Source organism: Haemorhous mexicanus, chromosome 3 (genome assembly GCF_027477595.1).
Source record: "Haemorhous mexicanus isolate bHaeMex1 chromosome 3, bHaeMex1.pri, whole genome shotgun sequence".
NCBI classification, from domain to species: domain Eukaryota; kingdom Metazoa; phylum Chordata; class Aves; order Passeriformes; family Fringillidae; genus Haemorhous; species Haemorhous mexicanus.
This window is the reverse complement of record NC_082343.1, coordinates 63,076,414-63,094,887: the sequence shown is the minus strand read 5'-3', so window position 1 is coordinate 63,094,887 and position 18,474 is coordinate 63,076,414. Positions and strand designations below refer to the sequence as shown.

Sequence of the window (18,474 nt, the reverse complement as noted above, 5' to 3'; positions counted from 1 at the left end):
TGAACCTTGACAACAGACTTTTGGCCAAAGCAGGCTTGTGATTAACTGGTAACACATCTCAAGCTCTTGTAAAGCATTTAGCAGAAGCCAAAAATACAAGAACCAGGGAGCATTCAAAGCACTGAAAATCTCTAGCATCAAGAAATTGGTTTCCGTGCTTTCTATGCTCCCAAGGAAAGCACTATGATTACACATATGCTCCAATGGCTTGCAGAGGAAAGTGACATGGTGCAGCTGTCTCTGCCTCCTCTGCAACAGTTTAAATCTTCCACTTTATATGGTGCCATTCATCATAACAACTGCATTAGAGCCTAAGTAAATACTGGATGGGCAAGGCCTAGATGACACAGGAACATTTGTGCCAGACAGAATAGGAAACAGGTGACAAAGACTCCCAGCAGCTCCCACCTACAGCAATAAAAGCATAAAAGTCAGCTATACTCACCTGAATTACAGAGTTGCAAAGGCTAAAAAAGACCCTTGAGATCACTGAGTCCAATTTTGAAAGTAGACCAGTACCTACCTTCAGGAAATCAGGAAAAGAATACCCACAAAGACCTCATGCTCTTTGGGAATAAATCAGCACATACAAACTCCTGTGAAGCAATTCTTGCTGCATGGCATACTACTAAGATAGTTATCTTTCACTCCTTAGATTATCTGCTCAGTGACTGTCTTGAGTTTTAATTTTAGACAAAGAGCTGGAATTTTTCACTTATGTCAGTGAACTTGTTTAAAGCTTGCCTTAAGGTGTAAAATTAAATGTTGCTCAGGGCCTATGTTACTGCTTATATATTATATATAATTTTTCTGCTGGAAGATCATAAAGAAACTGGTGCATTTGTTTCATTGCATTAAACAGACATAATTGGTTCAGAATACAAAACTCCAACTTACCTTTGGTTTTGATTTTTACAGCTTTTTGCTGTTTGAATTCTGTCCCAAGTATGTCATAGAGAGCAGTTAATTCTATCAGTGCTAAAGAATAGACTTTCTTCATGTCCTGAGGGGCTAGGTCACCAATCTTTGTGGTACCTGTTTTGTCCTTCGGCAGTCTGAAATTCTAAAAGCAGAGAATTGCAGCAGGGTAAATAACCCAAGTCATGACAAATTACTTAGCTCAAAGGCTGTACTTCCTTCAGGGTACAACCCTTCATCATGAAGCCCGCTGTTACTGACTAAATCAAAGAAGAATCCCACAAACAGGTTAAAAAGTAGATGATCTTAAAATGATAAGAAGATTGAGGCTCCCAGTGATTTCTGGAGTTCATCTAATTCAATTGCTGCTCAAAGCAAGTCTAAATTCAAAGTCTGATTGGATTGCTTGTTGTTGTTCAAATGAATTTTGAAAATTCCCAATAACCCCTGTGGGAACCTGTTTCAGTGTGGAATGCTCCCATGGGCACTTTCTTTACCATGCAAAAAAAAATTTCACCATTATTCACTTGTGTCCATTAACTGTTATCCTTTTTTCTTGGCACCTCCAAGAAGAGTCTGGATTTGTAATTTTTCCTGCTTGCAACCACATACTCCCTCTCCACCTTCTGCATCTTTTTTCCAGTTTATAGTGGTGGAAATGGCTGTCCATGAACAATCCTATGCACATACAATTGCATAGAAATCCTATGCCATAGGATAGAAATACTTCTGCATTTGTGCACACAAAAAAAAGCATTTGGCTGCCATAAAAATAATAATAAAGGAGTTGTCTTCTTAGAGAAAGGGGATACTTAATCATGGCTCCTTTCTACTGCACTAGATACTCAGAGATACTAGATATTGCAAGTCAGAGAGCAATATAAGGAATTTAGTTGAAAGGGTGAGGGACTTCCCAACTCACTGAACTTTCTAACACCATCTCTCACCAGCAGGCTTCTAAGTATGCATGACTCAGAGCAGGAAGCTTGACAAGACTTTCTTCCACTTGGAAAGACATATTACACTCATGAGTTATTTTCTTACCCTGTGCAAGCCCAGCAATAGCAGAGCTGAATTGCTGGTTATGGTACATGACTACAAGGGCACATACCAAAACATAAACATAATTTACAAAAGATAGATGAGTAGCCAGTTCCCCACCTTGAGCTTTCACTGACTTGCACAAACATGTCTGCTTAAAAATAGCTGCCAATGATGGAGGTGCAACCAATATATTGTACAGTTAAATTGGTAACTCCCTTCCTTTTCCTATCATTTTGCAGCTCCTTTTGTAACTGAAGAAGAAATCCCACAGCCATGTCTTTGAGCAATCCTTCACAAGCCTGGCCAAAAGCCGAGCTAATGTATGTATTATGCATATATACAGAAGTTAGGACATAGCTTTTATCTCCTTATAGGCTGTTATAGGCTGCATTAGAGAAACATGACTCAAACACTTTAGAATTCATCTCTAAATATCCATTAGTGTCTGGTTTATAATGTTTAAACTAGGATACATGGGGTAATTACTACTTGAAGAACTGCACAAGTCCTTATCTAAATTAAGTGTCTGAAGAACTGGGAAACATTATTTCAGAAATTGTGTTTACTCAGACATGTTTGCATACAGTGTTAGGGAAAAAAAAGAAAAAATCACCAAGACAGTTTTCACACCAGTCATTAGTTTACAGGTTATATGTACATGTTACACATTGATGATCTGGTAGGTAGAGAGAGATCCTAAAAGAGATTTCTGAGGATCGAGAACAAAATCCTTTAGAGGATTTTCTTTTTATTTTATATGGATTCATTCCAAAAGAGCCCTTTTTTTATTAAGAGTTGGAAAGAAAAACTGAGTTCAAATTAATCTTTCATTTCCCACCATTTGACTTCAGACCTCTAACTTCTACAGACAATTCTGTTCTTCATTCTCATTTCTCACCTACTCGCATCAGACAACTGCATAAGGTTTCTACAGGCATCCACCAACCCTTTTCATTTTACAAAAGAGCTTTTTATTAGAGGTAAAGCATCTCACCTCAGGTAACAGAAAAAGGGGACGTAAACAAATGAAGCAAGTATAGAGTGGTACAACCACCACTAAGCCCTATTCCAGCTTAATATTAGAAGTTCATTTTTGCTTACATATAGAGCACATTTTCCAGACACACAAGTACATAAAAAGGCATAAATGTAGTTATTTTCATGTTATTGAGCATACTATTCCCAAAAATTAGCCACCTTAAGAACCTCTATCTCTACAAAGCTAAATCTGACAGCATTCTTCTAAATCTAATTCATTCAGTCTCAGATAAATATCACCCATACAGTACCTCTAGCTAAAAATAAAGAAGAAAAAATAAGAAAACCTACCGGGAGAAGAGTGTCACCACCTCCACCTTTGTACATTTTGCCTACTGAACTGTCTTTGAGATTAGCTGCCTGTTCTGCAAATGATATCTCCAAATTGATGTCAGTGTCTGAAGACGGCATGTCTTCAAGCAGGCTCTTCTGCTCATCTGTTCCAAGACTGAACTTTGGACCTGAAAACACCATTAAAAAAAAAAAAAAAGCTAAAAATCAACAGCAGCACAATTGAGCACCACTCAGTGCATGAGAGTGTTTTAAACCAAGCAGAAATTAATGCTGTGCGAGCAATGGACGTTCTGATTGCAAAGTCACTGCTCCTGTATTTTTTATGTCAGTCGAAAATTTAACTATTGACAAGGGTTCAACTTTTATAGGTTCAATAATTTCGCCAAGGCATGGGGTTTTCTCTCCTATTTATCTATCATGAAAAGATAGAGCAATCCACCTCAAACAAACAGCAGACTCCCACAATCTTGCAAAGCCAAAGAGCTTTGGCGTCAGAAGTTTCTTGCCATCAAACACTTTCTAGCCTCAAAGACTGTAACATCCTGCAAATAAATCAGCAAATTTTTCTGCTGTCAAAATTTCAAAAGCAATAGAGAATTTGTCCTCCATGACCCAAAGCATTAAGATCTGGGAATAACACAGAGTACACAGATCATATCTTTGTTCCATTATTCCTGTTCTCACCTTCCTAGGAAAGTAAGCAAAAATACAATTGCAAAACAATTAAAATTCATTACTTAAATGAAGAGTTTCTGTCTGCAACAATTCTGCAACAATTGAATTTTAGTTGCTTGCATTATTTAAATTAGCAAATTAAAGTGCTCAAATTGTTCTTTAAATATTTAATTCTAACCACACTACTTAGTCACATACTATGAAAAAACACTGACTACTGTCACAAATCAGCAAATTTTTCTGCTGTCAAAATTTCAAAAGCAATAGAGAATTTGTCCTCCATGACCCAAAGCATTAAGATCTGGGAATAACACAGAGTACACAGATCATATCTTTGTTCCATTATTCCTGTTCTCACCTCAGTCTGAACAGTCCAGATTCCTCAAAACAGTTTGGACATGTTTCCATGATACAGGGAAGGACTAAGTACACAACAATGGCCTTACTTCTCTTTCTTTGTTCCCTAAAGGAATCAAACACTAGACAAATTTAGAACATTTTTTTTAAAGGAATAAAGAATCAAAAAACGGAGAGGCCATTCTGCTTTTAGAAAAAGAAGCTTCCCAATTTCACAGTAAATCAACCACTGCTTTTGGTCTGAAGTTAAAATATATTGTGAGAGAAGCAAGAAGAAAATTATACAGTAAAACCCAGTATTTAATAAAAAGCATAGAAGTCTAAGAAAGCTTTCAGTCTCTCCACCACCCTTCTCATGATATCTATCCAAAATTATACATCAAGGAATAGGTTCCTTTTGCAAGACATTACAGAATCACAGAAGGTTTCCAGGTACTATGGAAGAGTAAAGTCACAGAATATTTAAGGTTTAAAAAGACCTTTGAGATCATGGAGTCCAACCTATGACCAAACACTCCCATCTCAACTGTATCATGGCACTAAGTGGCATGTCCAGTCTTTCTTTAAACACCTCCAGGGACTCCACAACCTCTCTGAGCAGTCCACTCCAATATCTAATCAGCCTTTTGTGAAGAACTTCTCCCTAATGTCCAACCTAAACTTCTCCTGGCACAGCTTGAGACTGTGTCCTCTTGTCCTGTTGCTGCCTGGGAGAAAAGACCAAGCCCCACCAGGATACAGCCTCCTGTCAGGCAGCTGCAGAGAGGCAAGATTCCCCTGAATCTCCTTTCCTCCAGGCTAAACACCCCCAGCTCCCTCAGCCTCTCCTCATAGGACTTGTGCTCCAGACCCTTCACCAGCTCTGTTACCCTCCTCTGGCCATGCTCCATCCCCTCAGTGTTCTTCCTGAATCAAGGGGTTCAGAACTGGACGCAGAAATTGATGTGCAGCCTCCCCAGTGCTGAGTACAGAGGAAGAATCACTTCCCTAGTCCTGGGACCATGATTCAGCCACTGGCTCCTACTCACACAGACTACAGCCTGTTCAAAGCTAATAAACCACAAGTGTAGGAAAAGTGGATGGAAACAGACATGAGTTGTGAAAGAACCACGAGCAATGGATATGTTTTGGTGTAAGAATGTTGTGCAACATGATAAACTAATTTTTTCACACTGCTGTGGGAAATTTTTGTATGGCCTAGAGTAGCTACCCTAAGCCAAGACAGAAAAAAGTTCCCAGAAAACAGTTACAGGTACAGCAAAAGCTGATTCTGAAGCAGGGGAAAGCCTGCAGAGAGGCTGATTAAGAGGAGTCAGGCAAGTGCTGATCAACACTGATGGTATCAGTGGTCTGTAAAAGAAATGAGCAGCAAGCACACAATCCAAACAATGTATGAAGCAGGAAGTTAAAAAAAAAATACAGCAACTCACCAATTTTTCTAAATTATATCTGCATCTTATTTAAAAACACAAAACTATTCTGACATTATTTAGATCAAGTCCTGAAAATAACCTCAGTCAGCCAGGGCCAGACTCAGGGGACCTGACAGGCAAAGGGCTGAAGCCACCACAGCCACTTTCTGGTAAGGCACAGTGCTTTACACAACCACTCCCACGTCAAAGTACTCGCCTAAGCTGAGACACTCTCAGGGAGAGAAAGTGGATTTGAGTTAATACTTTGACTCTACTCACAACCAAGCACTGTTGTGAGAAATAGAACAGAACATTTTCATATTCTGCCAGTTGTGTGTGTTACTCATCATTTGTTTTTTCCAGAGTGGCTTCTGCTCACTTTCCACAGACCCCAAAATGCCTAGGGCGTACGCTCAAGATTAAGCTGATCTTGAAACCAGAGCTGCTCCTTTTGGTAAAGAGATATCTGAGTCCTCAGTAAGCAAACATATCCAAGGTCAAATTCATCCCTGATTCTGCTCCTTGGCATCCCTGCCTGTATATCAGTATATATCACGTAAACTCTTCAATGCATCCATACTGAATGAAAAGAGTTTCCTGTCCCCCCCAAAACTTTTATCATGCTAATGTGGCCTATACCTGACCTACATACTTCCCACCAGCCTAGGAGGGATCTGATGTTAACAAACAAAAAGCAGTAGCTCCTATTTCAGTCCTCTGGTCATACCAAGGTGTCATGTAAGCAGATGTCTCAGTAATGCTCTGCACATTTTAAAGGTCTGGAAGGGCTGCTGTTGTGGGGAGTCTTTTCTTGGTTGTGTAGCCTTGCTCCCATTGTTGTACATCCCTGAACTAGGCAGCAGCTGTAAGAGGAAGCAGCCTTGGTGATCTGCCAACCACATGCTATATTTAATGAGAGAAATGCAAGTGCGATACAGCAAAATGCAAATACTGTCTATGAGGATGTGGAAACCATACTTTACATGAGTTTTGTACCCTTTCCTTAGTTGACAGAGCTATTTAAAGATAACATAAAATGATGGGAATTCTTCAGGAATAAAACAAGGAAACATTGCAAGTATCAACTGCGCTATATCCCAGTTTTGCAAGGGAATCTTTAGTATACACCAATGGAGCTAAGCTGATGGATCTTAATTTACAACTGGAAAGGTAGAATGATTTTTTTCTTTGACTGACAAAGCATTTCTCTAAAATGCTAGTTCATAGATGTTTATAAATTGAAAATAAAAAACCTTGTAATCATTTCACTGACAGCCTTACTTTGGCCATAGAATCCTCATTTATCATGTAAAATGAAAAGCAAAACCAAACTCTTTAATTAAAAACCACCAGATTACAGATTTTTTCCCTATCAAGAAGCAAACATTACTGGTCTTTATCCTCATATTACACATGGTACACACATTTTGTTCATCCATTCTCCTGATTGTTTATGCTTTGAATCTGCCCTTATACAGAAATTTTATCCATTATAAAATCCATTATGCTTCCCCTATAGCAAATCCTAAGTTCAGAAAAACAACTGCAGTCACAGTAAACTGACTTTTGCTACTCCCCTACTTAAGCTAATAAGTGTTTAGCTTTTCATGTTTTATTATTTCCTTTTTATTTCTTGAGAGGTCTCAACCAACACAGTTATTTACTCCTTTTCACAGGATTCCAAAGAAAATGACTTCTTTTCTTTTGTATCTATTGAACATATTCCTAGCTTTGCAGGCCTTTAGTGAGTGTCATGGATTGTTAAAATGATAATGCCTTTTGAGAGCTTAGTACATTATTCTGAATTTTCTTTTTGTTTCCTGGAGACACACTCCATACCTACATGAAACAAAGGCACTTGTTATTCTGTGAGTTTGCATATATTATTCAGTCAAGAAACAAGATGTGTTGGACACAGAAAGAAGAAGAAAGAAGAAGAAAGGAGAAACTAGAACGGGTTCACATAGCCCAGGCATGCTCTAAAGGCAAACCATTAACAACTTCAGCCTGGCAGAAGCACTTGGGATTGCAGCATTCAAATATCCCATTAGGAACAGTTATCACCTTTGGAGTATGGCCAAAAGCAGTTTTTCACCATAACAATTTTAAGATGTCTCAATTTAGGCTTTTTGTCTTTAATGTCTGAGATGATGTTCATATTTTTTCAGGTAAAACTGGGACTACTTCTGTGTCAAAGAGGCTTTCCATTTTAAAATAATGCCCTTGGATTTGGATTTCATAAATATTCAGTACCTCTGAAATATCAGGCACTGTTTACTTTTTGCCTTAAATTCATTCACTGTCTAACACTAACTGGCTTATACTGGAGGACAGATCATAGCACAGCATTGAACCAGATGCATGCTTCTAACACCACCAAACTTGCATGGTTTGACTGCAGATTGAACTGAGTTTTCCTTCCTGCTCCAATCTTGGAAGCAGAGCCCACTGTAGCACGTTGACTAGAGCAGGAATGTATCAGGATGTAAGCAGGCTGCATTTGCCATCCACATCACCATCTGTGCTGAGGAGAGCTAGCATATGGGATTTGCCTTTCAGAACTTCCCATTTCTGAAGGGTTCATCAGGGCCACGGGGAAAGAAAGAACCAGATGTGATAAAAACTCTGTAATAATTGCTTGGTAATTTTCCAGCTCTGAATCCTACAGTGAAGTTTATTGACACAAGCACCAGGCATCTCTTCCTTCCCTTGTGCTGAACCAGCAGTCTGGCAGTCCTCCCAATTTTTTTACTGTTCTTATTGGAGTGAGCTTTGCTAATAGGGCAGGAGGGAAATACACCCTTCTGGAAACACAGAGATTCAGCGCTATTCAGGGCAGGTTTATATTCATGTCTCCCAATTCAACTGCCAGGCACATTCTGTATTGTCCACTGCTCTCCTCCAAGTCTAATTCTAAAGTAACAATTTTTTCCAAAATGCTACTGGTCAGTATTCTAGAACTGAAGCAGAACTTTATTTGGTGGCTTAATTACAGCTAACTAACTTGAAATAGGTAACTTGATCTGCCTGCTTAGTGTGGGTATAGGGCTCAGTGTAACATCTATGTGCTATCCAGTCCTCCAGAAGCAGCAAAAACCCCAGCATATAAACGAAGCAGAATAACAGTGCAGCATCTTAAAACTTAAAATAGCTGCCAGCTTAAAACTTAAATAGCTGCATCTCAAAACTTAAATAACCTGATCTCTACGGGGGTGGGTAGGGTGGTATAACAGACATGGTGCAACCCTTACTTTGAAAAAACCCAACATGATGCAGGACAGCCATCCTTTTACTATTGGACCTGAAGAACAGCAGAAAGCTCTCTCAAAATCTTTCATTGGAAATCATACTCTCCAAACACAAACTATGTGATGTACTATCCTGATGGTGAGAGGAAAGAGTCTTCCATAGGTACTGCACATCTCATTTGTGAGCACACACCACTGAACACAACATAGGCACACAGAATGTGATGTGATTTCATTTCCATTTTCCTTGAAAAGGTAAACAACCTTTTTTCATTAAACCCTGTTTTTCCTTTAATTTGAGCTACAGGTATATAGCTAGTTCTCACAGTTTTTTTGATGCTTGAGTCCAGCCAGTTCTCTCTTTTTTTTTTCTTTTTTTTTTTTTGCTTATAGTCCATTTGGTTTTATTCTTTTGTATGCACTGATGAGTTTATGCGTAGACCTTCATTTCCTGTACAGTACAGCAGAGACAGACCAGAGGTGATAAATTAAGGATCAGAAACAACCTGAGCATAAGCTATGAGAGAAGACTTCTCCCAGACAGCTTGATTATAAGTTGATCCCTGATAATAAACAGGGTTTCTCAGGTGCTCAAAGGACACAACCTACAGGCACACTTAAAATTTTACACATCAACAATTTAGTCCAGAACAGGTTTCTCGTTATAATTTAACTTGATTTTGCTGAAAAGTTACTTATAATATGGACCCATGTACTATCCTCTGTAGTTGAACACCTACAAACTAAAAGAAAAACAATGAAAATAAAGAGAGTAATTTGACATTACCTTTTGTTCCATCATGTGTTTCATTTTTGTTTTCACCTGTTCTCACAGTTGAAGGTTCACTTCCATCACAGACCTAAGAAAGGAACAATAAATATGCATGCGTATAAAAACCTCGTGCATGGTTGTAGAAACTCCTTTGACTCTGAGCAGGATTAAAACACACACTCCTGCAATTCAGGGGTGTGCAAAAGCACATCTCTGTGTTTCAAAAGCAAACCCCCTGCCAAAGTCCAAGCGGATCTGAAACCTAGGTAATTAAAAAAAAAAGTAATTAAATCAATTCCTCTTCCTCCTAGAAGGCTGCATGGGTGAATGACTTTATTTTTCAGAGTGGCAAGAATAAGAAAATGCAGTCTGACCTGAAGCTGTAGTTAGCACTAGAAAGGATATGGAAAGGGAATCTGGAGGAGATGTTTTGACTGACTCAGACCAAATTCCTTTCTCTTGAAAAAGCTTACATGATTGTCTCCCCTAGAGAGCAATCCCATCCCTTTTGCAGGACAGCCTGACATTATCTGTGCTTCCAGCTTTGATTTCCAGCAACAAAACCAGGACACTTTGAAGAGATGAAGAACAGGAAGGGATTTGAACCATCCTCTCCTTTGCTGGGAAGGGTAATGCTGCCCTTCCCAGTCTCAAGATGTGACATTTTGTGAACTGGATGACACCAACTATAGACAAAATATTTCAGAACATGTAGAAAATCTATGCCCATATATATGGGTACACACAGATTCACATACACTTTTACCCACATATCATTTTTACTTTTCGGCAACTCAAATTAACAATTAATGTTTAGCACACTGTATTTCTAATTGTATTTTACTCGAGCAATTTATAACTCCATTCATACTGAGAATGCAAGTTTTAAAGACTTATCCTACTGGCGCAATCTGTATTTTCACTTCTCTTTTTTTTTTTTTTTAATCAGGTATCTTGAGAGGAGGAAGAGGTTAGCATGACTGCCCAAAAAATATCTCTGTTTCACAAAGCAGAAGAAGCAGAATGGGAAGCTGTCAAGGTACCAAAAGTCTAGCTTCTCTTTGGGAATATGGCAGGAAATTCAGGAGAAACATTAACACAATTGTTGTGTTGATGCAAAACATCAACACTATTGTTTTACCTTTCCTCCTGCTTTCCTCCAGATGAAGGGAGACTACAGGATTTTTGGAGGCTATTATTAAACTGGAATGACTTCATACAGCTGCAGGTGGCTTCAGTCCTCTTTTGTTATATAAAAAGCTTTCTAATGACGGGTGAGTAACAAAGCATTGAGACAAATTATCTAGGGAGGTAGTGGAAGCTTCTTCCCACAGCCTTTCAGTGACAGATTTGGTGAATAACCACAAGCAATGATTTCTGAACAATTATCTTGCTTTGGAGAAAGGAATGAAGTTACAAGTTTGAGGACCTATACTTGTATTACTTTGTTTCTGTCAAGGAGACAAGTTTAGAAGGATTTTTTTTCCCCCCAATATTTCTATATTTAATAAACAACCATTTGTTTTATACATCTTAAATGCCTAAAACAATTTGTCTTCTCAGTGGTGTCTTCAATATCAAAACATGTAGTTTAAGAGAAGAAAATTCTATTGAACACTGTGACATAGGATTTTCAAAAATTACAGTATGTAGCTTACATACAGGGACATGAATATTTCTTGTGCTTTACTGAAATAAAAAAAAAAAAAGAGAAATTACACTGCTTTAAGCTACATGATATTTTACCTAAATTGCTCTGCTATTAGATCTTGTAATTTTGGGTAGAGTCAATTACAAATCAGATCCCAGAGAGCTTTTATGGAGTTAATATCTCTTTTGCAACCACAGGCAAAGAAGAACAGTGAAAGGGAAGTTGTGCCTCCAGAACACACCACTTCCCCACTACACTTCAACTGAGTTTAGAAGGAGTTGCTGAAGGAGAGGAAGCTGTTGAGGGAAGGAGGAAATTAAATGCCCTCAAAATCCACAGTGCCTTCCATCACCACAACCACTGCACTGAAAGGCAGTGTCAGCAGTGAGAACAAGGGACAGAGCTGAGGTCAGGTAACCCAGTCATGCCATAAAGTCTCAATCTTATGGCTGAAGATCTCAGTGCTCTGAGGGAGCAGAGAGGACACACGCCCCTCTCCATGGAAAAGGAATTCTAATCATAGCCTCCATTTCCCTCCTTCCCCTTTCCTGTATGTGAGAAAGGAATTCTCTTCCATATCCCATGATGGGAAACTGGGACCCTTTGGGGCCTGTCAGAATAACTTCCCATACACAGTTTAACACACACATGGGCCCTGGGAGTTAGTATGGGGTTTACACTCCCAGCTGATAGGCATAAAGACCTAGCCAAAACCAAGAAGGTTAGGCTAATGCCCTGTTTTCCCTCTTTTTTTATAAATAAACAAACAAACGAACAAAAGCACCTGTAAGTAAGAGGTAACCACTCAAAGGTAAAAGTAGGCTTGTGGTAGCTCTTTGGGCGATTGTTGTGATGAGTTTCTCATCCATGTGAAAAATAATTCCAATTAAAATGAGTGGTTGTTTTATTCATCACTTTTAAGATGAGGCCAAATACAGGCTTATAAATACTAAAATTGCTTAACGCAACGTTGAATCTGGACAAATACCATTCCTGAAAATTTAGTGAAAAATTCCCTTGGAAATCAGTGAAGTTAGGTACAAATCTTCTGTAAATATCCCTTTCATGTGCCACTCTGCTCTCCCCCCATCCGTACGTGTCCCTCTCTTCTCTGTGCCAGAATCAAACAAAACAACCGACAGGAACTCACTTTTCCCTTTGAGTCATTCTGTAGCCTGAAGATATCTCTGACATCAGGAATCTGGTGCTGTTTGTTTCTTTTCCTCATGGTTTGTGTGACGGTCTCTACTCTCTTTTCCACTGCAGCTTTCTGGGTTCGGGTCAGTGTGGATAAAAACACCATGCTTTCCTGGGAGTCGCCAGAGCTCTCTCCAAACAGATTCGACAAACCTGCCTCCTTCAGCCATTCTTCTTCCAGCTCTCCCTCTGAGCAATTTGAAGAGAAAAAGGCATAAACATTGGCTTTCTAGTACTGCCAAGCACATTGGATTTTAATGACATGACACAGTTAATATAATTCACAGAAAAGTACCAAGGGGATACACAATTAAGAATTACTTACACTGTCATGACTCGAAAAAAAGCTATTGTTTTTAAAGAGCCTTGAAAGGCTTAATATATGATATCAAAGCTTTTATAGTTAATCCAAAACAGATTGCTATGTGACAATCTTTATAATAATCTACAGCACTTCCATTAAAATCATATACCATTTTATAAATGTACCTAAATAAAAATGTGTATGGGGAAGCCTGAAAGCCAGATCATTGCTGCTCCACTGATTTTTAGTTCAATACTCAATCTTTTTAGCTCTCTTACTGACATAGTTCTGCCCACTTTTCTTGATACATTAATCCTACAGCCTTCCACTAGCTCAATTTAATGAAGGACAAACCAGCCTACACGAGTCACCTTAATGCTATTTTTTCATCAGTTCTTATGACATGGTCTCCAGCCTGCTGACAGCCCACAGAACAATTTTTGCTTTAGTTTTAGAGCTGACAAGGAATCCTTTATTAACAGATCAGTGCACATGAAAGAAGAGAAAGCTATTAAATATTGTCACCAATGGCAAAACTTCTGCTTCTGAAATCTGTATCACCCCAATGATATTTTCTATAAAACACTAAGTTCTGTCTGTAGCAGTTGAGGTTGTGCTGAATGCCAACAATTCTCTCAAATGTTCAAGCAATATTTCTCCATTTATCAGATATCTAAAAATACTCCAGAGCTGGCATGTCAACTTCACTATTGATTGCATTTTATCACTGCGCCCAGAGCATGTTCAAGTGGGAACCTTAATATTAACAGCATCCAGAAAACAGACACCAAAATTTAAGTATGAATTTTGCTATGGCTGTGCAGCCACATCCTGAGCCACTGACGAAACTCTTCAGGTTTTGTTATCAGGGCTGGAAAGAATGGCTACACCCATGCTCCAGAGCAGCTGTGAGCAAGCTCTCTCCCCTGCCTTGCCTTTGCCTGGCCAGTTTCAGGCAGGTCCATCAGCCAGCTGCAGCATCCCATGCGCTCAGGAGCACTCGTGCCCAAGAGAGGAGCTGCACATGAGGCAAGGTGTGGGGCACAGCAACACATGCTTGAGCTGGAAACTCAGCTGGGCTGACTCACTCGAGCTTCATGCCAGAGTCAGCTGCAGCAGCCGGGGGAAGAAGGCTCCATATAAACCCAGTGGAAGTGGTGGGGCTGGGCGTGCAGGGCCTAAAGGCACCAGTGAGCTGCAGTAAGAGGTCCGTGTACTGCAGAATAATGGGCTCTGCTGCTCTGGACAATGCCCCATGGCTCCCTAAGAAAACCCCACAGCTCCCCAGTCACAAGGGCTGGGAGCCTTGCTGCTTCTCCAGGGGACATGTTGTTATGTTCTTCAGAGCAGTGACTTCTCAAAGTGCCTATGGAGGCAGAACAGCAAATCCCTTTGAAAGTTCATTCTTCTCACTCATGTGGAGGCCATACCCAAATGCAAAATTCACCATTTTAATTTTCTGAGACTGTAGGTCTTGTAAGAATGGGAGAGAGGCAGCTACTGCATTGTTAAAAAATAGTTTTTGAGAGAAAACTGAAATTAAGGACATTACTCTTCTTTTATCTGAGAGGACACTAAAACAAAAAAGAAAAAAAATTGCCCAGCCTCTAAGACCATGCCCCAAGGAGTGGCCCATAATTCATGCTTCTGAGAAACACAAATAGTACAACTGAACAATCACAATAGTTACAAGCATAGAAAGTTACTCACTAAACTTAAATCGGTTAATCATTGGCTTGTCTTCTAAAGCGTGAGGTTTCTATCCAAATAGCTACAATAACGAACAACATACACAAAGAGTGAAAGGGTAAGTTAGTTCAACAGTAAACTGCAAAGAATTCAGTTGTTGTGATTTGCAAGCACAGGCCCCTTTCTGATATTCTGCAAGTACCATTTAAAAAAAAAAATCAGCATTTTACTTGTCCCAGATAAAACTGTCTTTCAGGGCACTGCCTGTTTCTGGTGATATGCATCAGAGGCAACAGAATTTTCAAAGCAGATATTCGGGAAAGTGACCTCCTTTTTTGATCTGCATTAGGTAGGTGCCATCTCTTGAAATAAGACTTGAAGAAAAATCCCTAAATCAGCAAACTGATGAACATTGACAGAACAGATTTCATTACCATCTGGCTCTTTCACTACAAGTGCTACTCGTTCCTCGTGATTATTTCCTCTGGTTTCATGGATATTTTCAAGTTCTTTCCAGTAGTCATCCATAGACAGTTCATCCAAGGAGTCCTGGGATCCTGAGCGGTCAAACGATGCTCCATCGGGGATCTTCTTGGAATGGTCATGGTTCATTGTATACTGTCCAGACCGACGGCTATAAGCGGGAATCAAAAAGAAATTTTTGGTTAACATCTTAAGATACAGAATGTATTAATATGTGTGAAGGCACCATGAATTGTGTCAAAGTATCAAAACAAACCACTGTCAACAAGCAAACCAAGATATTAAAAATTTCTTTTAGTGTCTGGAATATATTTTCAATTTAATATTTCTGCTCTATCTCCCTATCTGGAACACTACGGGAGTCAGTCTTAAAAAAGAAAAAATGAATCCAAGTTCTAATAATCCTCATTACATATACCTTCAACTCTTCAACAGTCAAGTCCACAAAATTCATGGCACATGTCTTCCCATAATCACCACTTTAAGAATTTTTCAAAAGTGCCTTTCTGCCTGAGTAAATTCTTACACCTTAACAGTACAATTACTGTCTCCCTTTGCTATTCTGCTTTTATTGTCTTATTAATATTTACTCTGGTATCTATGACCTTAATTACAGCTGGGAAAGGACAACGTAGAATTACTGCAGTTACAGTTTGTGAAGTAAACTGGCGAGCTCAAATGTTTAATAAAGACCATAGAAACTATTTGTTTCTCTCTTGCTGCCTCTTTGAAAGCTTACCATTTTTACAGTTTGAAGTTAGTGGTTTTTGGTTCACCCTGCCAAACGTATAATGCAAAGGCTACCAAAAGTATCTTTCACCTTAATTATAGCTGCAGCTACAAAAAAGAAACCAACAAGCGGAAACCTCCAGGCATCATTTTGACCTCATTAACTCACTGGCAAAAAAATGACCACTGACCTAGCAAAGAATTCAGCTTAAAAATGACACAGGTTGCAATGATTTCATTGAAGTTACAGGTCACCCAGTTAAATATACCAAATCAAAAGCCACAAACTGATTAACAGTTGACTACATGAGGAGTATCTGATTTAACTTCAGAGTTATCCCTGCTTTTTGTATAGGTAAGACTGGACATTGATGATTTTCAGTAATCTTTTTCTAAACTACTGCTGTAATGGTGTATCAAAATTCTTCCTTTTATTAAAAAATAATTTATTTGTATTTCAGGAAGAGCTTCAGAGTCTTCTATGTCTGAATTTGTCTCCACATTCTAATAAAGAAGACACGGTTTGGGGTTAAGTAATGAATACCACTCATTCTTAGAGAAAAAACATACCAAAGACCAAGCATTGTGGATTTATCACAATGTAAACACAGTAAATAAAATCCTACCTTCCTATCTAGCTGACTTGGCAAGTTTATGTAGTATTGAAATGAAAGTCTCTTGTCCTTACATTTTATCTCAGGACAATTGAGGCTTGTCAGCTGCCCCTAGGTAAAACAGCCATGCCTTTCTCTCTGAAGATAAGCTCCTTGTGTGTCCAAGCCACAAATCCTTTCACACCAGACATGCTTGATTCTCTGATAACAAATACTAACCATATGGACTTTGCTTTTAAAAGTAAAGAGCCTTATGGAAGGACTCTGAGTTTCTACACACCCTGTGTCTTTGATCCAAGTGCAAGTTAATAAATGACAATTAATCACCAAGCTAATGCGCACCTCAACACCACTGCTTAACCTGCCCTTACTTGAAAGCTCAGGGGAAAACAAACAAAAGCATTAAGGACTGTTCAGCTTTTGCATCAACAGCAATAACACCATCTCTCAGTGCATGTTACCCAATAAATACAACTTCTCCGTGTAGCTACCTCAGTTCTTAAACTTCTCCTGACAGGTGTGTCCCGTGTGTGATCTGTGCTGCTTGTGAACTCAGCTCTCATCACTGCAGAAAGAGGTTCATGGAGTCACAGAAGTGTCCCCAGCAGGCAGCTGGGGTGCTGAGTGTGGTCAAAGCAGGACAGGTGTCCCAATCCTTGACCAGCCTTCCCCCCTCCTTCAGCTGGAGGTGCTCAGAGCAGACTGGGTCTCTCTCAAAAATACACTCTGGACACTCGTACTGCTGCCTGAAGGAGGTCAAATTTCAGCTTATTGTCACTCAGTTTAACCCTGTGGAGCTGCTCAGCAGCTCTTGGGTGGCCTTTTACCTTTGGAACAACCTGCTCTCACTGATCCACCTCAGCTGCAATTTAACCACCACCACACACCACGAGAAAATAAAACTTAACAGGCTAATACATTATGAGCATGCACTTTGAGGAGCTCCGGCAGGCTGAGGTGGGATAGACTCCAACATGCTGTGGCACTGTGCCACACTGACAGGGCAGAGCTTCTAGTCCTTCTATAGCTTCCAGTCTTTCTATAAAAGCCAGGCTTGTCACCTTCTCCAGACTAAGTTCTGTCTCTAAGAAGAGAAGCCTGTGTCCTGAAATGCAGAGCTGACACTCAGCACAGAGCACTCACGGCCATTTTCAGGGTCCTATGAACATTTGCTGTACATCACAAACACTCCACTAACTCTCCAGCAACTCAGAGACACCGTCCTGCCCTTCAGGCTCTGGCCACAGGGTCGCTCAAATGTAAGCAGCTTTTCTTGCAAGGCTATTCCTGGCCTGACCTTTCCACTCCTCATCAACAAACCCATACAGCAACTCCTAATTTTGAGCGGGCAGTACGGCCATGCCTTGTTGTGAAAGCCCTCTGAGACAGTTCGACATCACTGACCAGGGGATCCTGATGAGAAATATTGATACAAAAACCTCACCACTCTGCTGTGAACCTGGAATCTCCTCTTCAATATTCTGTGTTGCTCTAGGCTCATTCTCAGCTGCCAGACTCAATCCCAGCTCCAGCAATGCTTGAGTTCCTCACGAGCCAAGTGCCACATCACTCCCACTCTACTCACTGATTCCTTGTCTTTCCTCATCAGACTTAACCAACTCCCTATCCCCAGTATCTGTTCAGACTGCAAACCTTTTCAAAGCCATCTGCACTTGTTCATAGCCACAATTACATGTCTGCAGGCTAGGACAGAGAGAGGCTCAGGTTCAGAGTGAACAACTGCTAAATCTCCAGCTGACAGAGCTGGATCAGATCCTTTTTTCACTTCACTTGGTTCAAGGCCTCTTGCCTTGCACACTGCACCAGAGAAAGATATTGGTGAAGCGGTATTTGGTGCATAATCTGCACAGCCATGGCTCCAGCCATCTTCATCTCTGTCTCTCCTATGAAGCTTCCCCTAGCTACAAAAAGGCACAAACAGGACCTTTTGAAGATAATGAAGACAGTCTTCATACCACAGGCTTGGTGTAGATGAGAAGAGAAAAATAATTTTAAAATTTCATAGCATATGGGAAAATAGGCTGCCAA

The 18,474-nt window shown here is 39.8% G+C and overlaps 1 protein-coding gene across 1 annotated transcript in view; it reads right to left on the bottom strand.

Moving 5' to 3' along the window:
• ARHGAP18 (Rho GTPase activating protein 18) overlaps positions 1 to 18,474 on the bottom strand; it is a 68,611-nt gene that overhangs the window by 24,054 nt on the left and 26,083 nt on the right. The window contains exons 2-6 of the mRNA XM_059842124.1: positions 15,034 to 15,233; positions 12,560 to 12,795; positions 9,774 to 9,846; positions 3,292 to 3,461; positions 898 to 1,063 (exon numbers count right to left, since the gene is read on the bottom strand). Coding sequence (XP_059698107.1) covers positions 898 to 1,063; positions 3,292 to 3,461; positions 9,774 to 9,846; positions 12,560 to 12,795; positions 15,034 to 15,233 — 845 coding nt within the window. The remainder of the gene's footprint in view (positions 1 to 897; positions 1,064 to 3,291; positions 3,462 to 9,773; positions 9,847 to 12,559; positions 12,796 to 15,033; positions 15,234 to 18,474) is intronic.